Here is an 8888-nt window from a genome sequence, read left to right on the forward strand (position 1 = left end):
TAAGGAAGAAGTTAAACTGTCCCTGTTTGCGGATGATATTATACTGGTCCTACACCATCTAGTGCAAAGGAGAATGAAGAAAACCAAAGACACAAGGGAAAGATTAGTCCAAAGGACTAATGGACCACAGCCTCCACCAGACTGAGTTCAGCACAACTAGATGGTACCCGGCTACAACCACCAACTGCTCTGACAGGGATCACAATAGAGGGTCTCAGACAGAGCTGGAGAAAAATATAGAACAAAATTCTAACTCACAATAAAAGACCAGACTTACTGGTCTGACAGAGACTGGAGAAATCCTGAGAGTCTGGCCCCCAGACACCCCTTTAACTCAGTACTGAAGTCACTCCTGAGGCTCACCCTTCAGCAAAGATTAGACAGGCCCATAAAATAAAATGAGAATAAATAGGTACACCATCCCAGGGGCACGGACAAGCAGGCAGGAGAGGACAGAAAAGCTGGTAAGGGGTAACCCCAGGTCGAGAACGGGAGAGTGTTGACGTGTCGTGGGGTTAGCAACCAATGTCACAAAACAATATGTGTGCTAATTGTTTAACGAGAAAATAATTTGCTCTGTAAACCGTTATTTAAAGCAATATTAAAAAAAAAAAAAATAGAGACAAAGAAATTGGAACCCTCACCCATAGCTGGTAGGAATGCAAAATGCTACAGTCATTGTGAAAAATAGTCTGGCAGTTCTTCAAAGAACTAGAGGTAGAGCTGCCATATGACCCAGCAATTCCACTCCAAGGTATATATGGTAGGGATCTGATAGAAGTAACATGAACGGATATATGCACACCTATGTTCACCACAGCACTATTCACAAAGCAAAAAGATGGAAACAACCTAAGTGCCCATGAATGGATAAGTAAAATGTGGTACACATAATGCAAAACTACTCAGCAATAAAGAAATATGAGTTCTTGGAACATGGATAAACCTGTATGTTCACACTTTTATGAAATGACATTAAAAAATAAATATATAGAAACTAATGTTCACTGGTGGTTAGTAGAGATGGTAACACACTTGTATTTTTGGTGATGTAAAAGATAACACTGAATGAGGATGAAGTATACACACCTCAGCAAAGGTAAACAATGTCATTTAAAAGTAAGCAAGAAAAAAGGACATGTGGTAATCGTTATGACATATGTAATTTCTGAAACAACAGCAAAACAACCAAAAAATCTGTGTGGATATATATGTATGTATGTAGCCACTATGTGAACCCACCCACTGCCATTGAGTCAATTCCGACTCATAGCGACCCTATAGGACAGAGTTGAACTGCCCCGTAGAGTTTTCAAGGAGCGCCTGGCGGATTCCAACTAGCTGACTTTTTGGTTAGCAGCCGTAGCACTTAACCACTATGCCACCAGGGTTTCCATTATGTTTGCAGGTATGTATATATAGGCGTATGCACGTGTATATGCATCTATGTGTCTATATGCACATACATACATATATATAATAAAGCACATATCAACAGGGAACTGCCAGAAATTCAAGCTGGATTAAGAAGAGGATGTGTAACCGGCGATATCACTGCTGATGTCAGATCGATCATGGCTGAAAACAGAGAATACCAGAAAGATGTTTATCTGTGTTTTATTAACTATGCAAAGGCATTTGACTGTGAGGATCATAACAAATCATGGATAACATCGTCAAGAATGGGAATTCCAGAACACTTAATTGTGTTCATGAGGAACCTGTACATAGATCAAGAGGCAGTCAAACAGAACAAGGCAATACTGCATGATTTAAAGTCAGGGTTGTATCCTTTCACCGTATCTATCCAATCTACATGCTGAACAAATAATCCAAAAAACTGGACTATATGAAGAAGAACAGGGCATCAGGGTTGGAGGAAGACTCATTAATACCCTGCAATGTGCAGATGATACAACCTTGCTTGCTGAAAGTGAAGAGGACTTGAAGCACCTACTGGTGAAGATCAAAGACGACAGCCCCTTCAGTACCGATTACACCTCAACATACAGGAAACAAAAATCCTCACAACTGGACCAATAAGCAACATCATGATAAACGGAGAAAAGACTGAAGTTGTCAAGGATTTCATTTTATTTGGATCCACAACCAACACCCATAGAAGCAGCAGTCAAGAAATCAAAAGACACGTTGCATTTGGCAAATCTTTCGCAAAAGATTTAAAGTGTTGAAAAGCAAAGATGTGTCACCTTGAAGACTAAGACGCATCTGACCCAGGTCATGGTGTCTTCGACTGCCTCATATGCATGCGAGAGCTGGACAACAAATAAAGAAGACTGGAGAAGAATCGATGCCTTTGAGTTGTGGTGCCAAAAGAATGAACAAATCAGTCTTGGAAAAAGTACAATCAGAATGCCTGTTAGAAGCAAGGACAGCAAGACCATGTCTCACATACTTTGGACATGTTATCAGGAGGGACCTGTCCCTGGAGAAGTACATCATGCTTCGTAAAGTAGAGGGCCAATGAAAAAGCGGAAGACCCTTAACAAGATGGACTGACGCAGTGGCTGTAAGAACTGGCTCAAGCATAACAACGACTGTGAGGATGGAGAAGGACCAGGTAGTGCTTCGTTCGTTCTGTTGTACGTAGGGTTGCTATGAGTCGGAACCGACTCAACAGCACGTAACAACGATAAAGCACACAGGGGACACAGTTACGGATACTTCTTAGATATAACCAAACAGAATTAGATTTCTGGGTTTGAAGAATTAGGACCATAGTCTCATGGGACATCTCTGTCAATTGGCATAGCATAGTTCATAAAGTTATATTCTACATCCTAGTTTGGTGAGTAGTGTCTGGGATCGTAAATGCTTGTGAGAGGCCATCTAGGAAACAACTACTGGTCTCTACTCATTCAGAGCAAAAAAGAAAGAAGGAAACCAAACAAAGAAGAAACGAGTCTATAGTGCAAGTAGTCTACATGAACTAAGGCCTCCTCTACCCTGAGACCAGAAGAACTAGATGGTACCTAGCTACCACTACCAACTGTTCTAATCAGGGCTGCAACAGATGGACCCTGATAGAATGGGAGAAAATATGGAACAGAACCTCAAAGTCCTTAAAAAAAAAAAAAAAACTAGACTGGTTGAGACTGGAGGACTCTACAAGACTATTGCCCTCAGATACTCTTCAAACCTTGAACAAAAAACTAACCCCTGAGGTCGCCTTGGAGCTAAATAAAAAACTGCCTCCTTTTAAAAAATCACGTATATGAGACCAAACAGTCAATAACAAAGATGAGAATATAAGGAGGCCCAGAAAACAGATTAATGGAAACAGAACCACCAGGATAATGAGAATGTTCATGCATTGTAAAGAATGTAACCAATGTCACTGAACAACTTGTGTATAAATTGTTGAATGGGAACCTGAACTGCTGCATAAACCTTCACCGAAAACATGGTAAAATATTATTAAAAAAAAAAAAGTTGGAGACACAGAGATGTTAAATAATTTGCCATCATCACATAGGTAATGACTGGATGAGGCAAAATTCAAACCCAGAGTCTGCAACTCTGCTATATTGTGTCTCTATATGTTAAATGATAATGATGCAAGAATCAAATAGGCTGCCAAAAGCATACTATTACTTAACTGCTAGAATTTTAAACCTGTGAAAACAACTTACACGATCATTTCTTTAACATGGAAATAACAGTAATATGTTTAAATACCCATAAGCACTTAAGAAATAATTAGGATATTTTCTAGTTTGAAAAAAAAAAAAATCAGATCTAGATCTAATCAACAAGAATTGCTATAGAGTCTACTGGAAAACTAGCCATGTGGTAGGCATCAGGCTGGAGAGGTGACAGGGAGCAAATGGTCTAAGTGATGTAGAAAGACAGCCACTGACTATGCCAGGATCCGGTGCAGAGGAGGGGACAAGAATTCAAGCTGTGCACGAAACAAACAGGACATAAGGAAGTTGTCTTAGTCATCTAGTGCTGCTATAACAGAAATACCACAAGTGAACGGCTTTAACAAAGAGAAATTTATTTCTTCACGGTAAAGTAGGCTAAAAGTCCCAATTCAGGGCATCAGCTTCAGGAGATGGCTTTCTCTGTCAGCCTTGCAGGGACCTCAGGTCCAAAGGACACACTCTGCTCCGGCATTGCTTTCTTGGTAGTATGAGGTTGCCCCTCTCTACTCTCTTCCCTTTCCCTTTTATCTCTTGAGGGATAAAAGAAGGTGCAGGCCACATCCCAGGGAAACTCCCTTTACATTGGATCAGAGATGTGACCTGCATAAGGGTGTTATAGTCCCACCCTCATCCTCTTTAACATAAAATTACAATCACAAAATGGAGGATAATCAGACAATACTGGGAATCATAGCCTCATCAAGTCGACACACATTTTTGGGAGACACCATTCAATCCATGACAGAAGTGGAAGTGAGCATGGCACATACAAGGGAAAAGTCAGGCTTCTCAGCTAGCAGAAGCTATAGGGAAATGTGCACAAGAGCCCTGAGTGTCAGGCGGAAATCAGTAGGTCACATCAAGTCAGGAAATGGTTCTGAAGAGAAGCACAACAAAGAGCACTGTAGGGACATGAATCTGGATCGTGCCCTGTGGTGAAGACCAGGAGGAAGGCAACATAGTAAAGGAGGGATGGGGGCAGGCCAACGGAGAGCACTGAGGGGCCTCAGTGTGGTGGGGCAGGGAGAATGGAGAAAGCATACATCTGTAATCAACAGCATAAGTATAATTCACATGATTAGGAGAAACAATTGCAAATGGAGGCCAGTAGAGAGGAAGTGTGATACATCTTCTTCCCCCAATGATAATCCCTTCTCTGTTTGTATAAATGGTACCACCATCCCACTTATCTAAGAAAGGAAAGACCTATGCATGCTGGAAAGGTCAAAGGAAAGGAACTAACCTGAGAGAAGGGATCGGTAATGTCCTCAAATGAAAAAGAGGTAAAGGAATAACAGAGAGGAAGAAACAGGCACAAAGAAGTAAAGAACTCCTTCTGGGATTACTGTGGTGAGTGACTAGACAGATACATAAGAAGCTGTGGACTGGCATACTGAAATCAAACCGTTTTGGGTTAGTCAAGGTGTAGCCAGTGAGCGGAAGAACTAAAGATGTGCAAAGCCACACTGGGTATCTGATGCCAGAGATAAAAGAACACAGCAGGGAGTCAGGGGCCTCAGCCAGCAGGAAGCCACCTGTGCCAACATATGGAACCTCTCTCCACGCAAGTGTATGGGCTGGAAACAGGACAGCATACAGATGGCACAGGGCATTTTGTTTCTTTCTTCCACACAAATGTGAAATGGGTGATGACCCCCTGGGGCTTTGGAGTCAAAGACCTAAGGCTCAGTCCTTACTCCACCACCAGCTTTGTGGCCTGGTACAAAATGGGTACCCAATGAATATTTACTGAGCAAATGAATGCAAGCCTGAGGCAAAAAACTTCAGCTTCCTAAGCCTAGCTTTCTCATTTCTAGAACAAGGATACTAATAGTCTCTACCTCATGGGGCTAGAAACCCCAGTGGTAAAGTGATTAAGAGCTATGACTGCTAACCAGAAAGTCGGCCGTTCGAATCCACCAGGCACTCTGTGGAAACCCTATGAGGCAGTTCTACTCTGTCCTATAGGGTTGCTATGAGTTGGAATTGACTCAACAGCAATGGGTTTGGCTTTCTGGTTTTTTTGGTTTTTCATGGAGCTATTTTTATAGTGATAAAACGGAATAATGCCTGCAAAACAAACAAAAAAAAGTGCTTAAATGCTCCCTCCTTTAATTACAACACATTGTTATTATAATAGCAGGGAGTAACCTGGGGCAGAAGGAAGAATTTACAGAAGGTCAAAACATGAGAGAAGACAGCAGGTAAACCTGGGCTAGGAAGGGGTCTAATACTAGTAAGAGGAGGCCAACAGTCCAAATGATGACAAAAGAGGGTCTGCTATGATTTATGCCAATTCACTGTCATAAGCTTTACTACAAACACATGATATTATGTTTACTGGAGGGTCTCGTTTTATTCCAGAAGAATAAGAACTAAAATATGATGGCATTGCTCCTTTGACTGTTCGAAGAGTTAATTTATCAACTTCATCAAATCTAAAAATAAAAAACTCCTGATAAATGATGAAAGAATGGCAGAATTAGAATGCATGGGTCTGGCACTGATCACGAAAGGCTGCTAACAGTGCGGAGAGACACCAGAAATGATGTCCCTGATGATGGATGGACACCCCACCACCTATGAAGGAGTCTTGAAAAAAAAAAGAGGGGTGAGGGGACCTGAACCAGTCTTCAGATCCAAAGTCAGTCCACCGTACAGAGAGGACAAAGGACTGTGGCGAATGGCCACTTGGGGATGTGGTCATCAAAGTCCAAATGTGGAAACACTATAGGCCAAAAGGCCAGTTTCTTCAAAAATTAAATCACAAGGGAAAAAAAGGGGGGTGAGCCCATAGATTTAAGAAGAAAATTAAGGAGACACACCAACCAGTTATTATACCTGGACCTTAAGTGGATCCTGATTCAAACAAACAGTAACATTTATGAGACCACTGGAAAATTAAACACTACTTGAGTAATTTATAATTTAAAGAATTATTATTAACAACTGAGAATTGCATTGTGACAATATTTTTAAAAGAATTCTTATCTTTCAAAGGTAAGGACATATTTATGAATGAAAATATAGGATAGGACGCGTGGAATTTGCTTCAAAACAACAAGAGAGGGGAGAGTGGTGTCAAGGAAATAAGACTTGTCATGAGCTGATGAAGCTGTTAAAGCTGGTAATGAAAACATGGGGCTGAAATACTGATCTGCCTCCTTTCGTATATGTTTGAAATCTTCTATAATCAGATGGCACAACCTGAACACCAATGCACTCTGCCTATTCAAACACAAAGGCACTTAAATGTTAAACCGCCTACACCAGTACCTGTGCTGATCTTGGCTTTGCTCTCCACGGTGGTCATGGCAGGGGCGGGTGCTGACGCTGCTGCAGACGGGCAGGTGCTTTTCTTTCCTTTAACACCATTAGTCACTGGTGCACCTCCTGCCATTCCAGCTAAGAGGTCATCATTGCTCTTGGCCTAAAAGCAACAGAAAATAAAGACAAAGTGATGGGATGAAGCAATTTTTGAGACCAAACAAACTTCTGGCTTTCATCTTGAGTCCCAGAGCTCTACAAAGGCTTTCTGACAGTCATCAGGCAGCACATTGTACTGTGTTACAGAAACAGAACCTCTTTCTGGTTTAAAAACAATCACACTCACACACTTTTAAAAATAGTAAAATCCTATGTGTAATCAAAGACTTTATGAAGACTGTTATGTGCCCTCCACGTGTCTGATTCAGAGGGGTGGGAAAGAAGTTGAGACACCATCTCTGCTACTCTTTATCCAGGAGATAGCAAATGAACAGGGTCATCTGAGTGACACCACACGGGCTGTTTCAGGACAGCCACTGAAAATGCAATTCCTAGTAAGAAATTCCACTCAGAGTCAGAAATCGCCATTGCTCTAAAGTGGTTCAATGATAGAGTCAATACCTAAAAGAAAGAATTCTGAAATTTATCTTCCCTACCCCATCTTTCTAATTCTCTAGTGGTAAGCTGGGCAGTTCGAATCCACCAGCCGCTCCTTGGAAACCTCATGAGGCAGTTCTACTCTGTACTATAAGGTTTCTCTGAGTTGGAATTGACTCGACGGCAACGGGTTTGGTTTGGTTTTTCAGTGGTCAAATTTAAGCCAAAATTGACAGCAATTATTAAGGCCTACTGAAACAGGCTGCTCAGCCATATTGAAAACCCCAATCAACACCCCTCACCCCACCCGCTTTGTCTTGCTACCCACAAGTTTGTTTTGAGCAGGAAGTCACAGCAGGTAGTGGCTCCTCCGTCCACTGACTAGTCCTAGTTACACCTTGAAGCATGCAGATTGAAATCACATCCTTCAACTGACCCCCACCCCCACCCCCAAATATAGGCATGGAAGGGCAAAAGGCAGAAAATTCCAGGTACCAAACCCAACCCCGACGCCACTGGAAACCAAAAGCTCCCCAGCCCTCTTAGTCAGCGAGCACGTGGCCTTAAGGTCACTAGACCCCATGCACTCCTTGTATGCGCAGACAATAAACTTGCCACTTTCTGTGTCCGTTGCAATCAGTGTCCGTCTTATTTCAATCAGCTAATAAGACAGGACAAGAACCCGAGTGGCGTTCGGTTACAAATTCTGGCGACTCCGCGGGGGTGGCTGACTGCGACATCCGGGCAGTGAGTATCCGGACCCCTGATACCCCTTAAGGCGCTCTCATTTGATCAGTAAGGAGTCTTGGGCGGCTACCGTGATTCCCGCTTGGGACAAAGTCCTTCGCATCCCCACCTCAGCTTGGGAACAGAAACTGGACGGGAGAGGCCTCTAACTTCAGGTAAGCGTGCTCGACCAGGTTGTTCCACTGGTCTTGGGAATTAGGCAAGAAGAGGGTGGCCAAGCGCAGTCCTAAGACCAGGCCCCATAACAATGAGGGAAATGGGGGTTGTGGCCCATTGCGACCCACTCTCGCCTAATTAAGGGGCCCTCGCCCCACTGGCGATTTGGGGGGTTCAAGTCCCTCTGCGGTTTTTCAGAACATTCTTCAACTCTTTCTCATCTTAGTATTTACTCTGCTCTTTTTGCTCTCTGTATTTTATTTCCGCTTTCTTTCTTTTCCATGTAGAAAAGGGTGGGTTTTTTTTTTCACCCCTGAGAAGACTGTAATCCCAAGAATTACCAACCCTAGCTGTGGGTTGTAGATGTAGGTCTCGGTTTGAGAATAGCCCGAAAAAATAAGCTTGAGAGTCCCTCCGTGGCCTTAAAGTTTTTTTTTTTTTTCCCCTCTTTCT

At 42.5% G+C, this 8888-nt stretch overlaps 1 protein-coding gene across 6 annotated transcripts in view; it reads right to left on the reverse strand.

Annotated features, from left to right (window-relative positions):
- Positions 1-8888, reverse strand: part of SPECC1L (sperm antigen with calponin homology and coiled-coil domains 1 like) — a 181047-nt gene that overhangs the window by 130810 nt on the left and 41349 nt on the right. For all 6 annotated transcript variants that reach the window (XR_010318604.1, XM_003419169.3, XM_064272411.1 and 3 more), the window contains one exon: positions 6945-7098. Coding sequence is in view for 5 of the 6 variants with exons in the window: in XM_003419169.3 (XP_003419217.1) it covers positions 6945-7098 (154 nt within the window). In the remaining variant the exon portion in view is untranslated. The remainder of the gene's footprint in view (positions 1-6944; positions 7099-8888) is intronic.

The sequence above is a fragment of the Loxodonta africana genome, chromosome 19 (assembly GCF_030014295.1).
Source record: "Loxodonta africana isolate mLoxAfr1 chromosome 19, mLoxAfr1.hap2, whole genome shotgun sequence".
Taxonomy (NCBI): domain Eukaryota; kingdom Metazoa; phylum Chordata; class Mammalia; order Proboscidea; family Elephantidae; genus Loxodonta; species Loxodonta africana.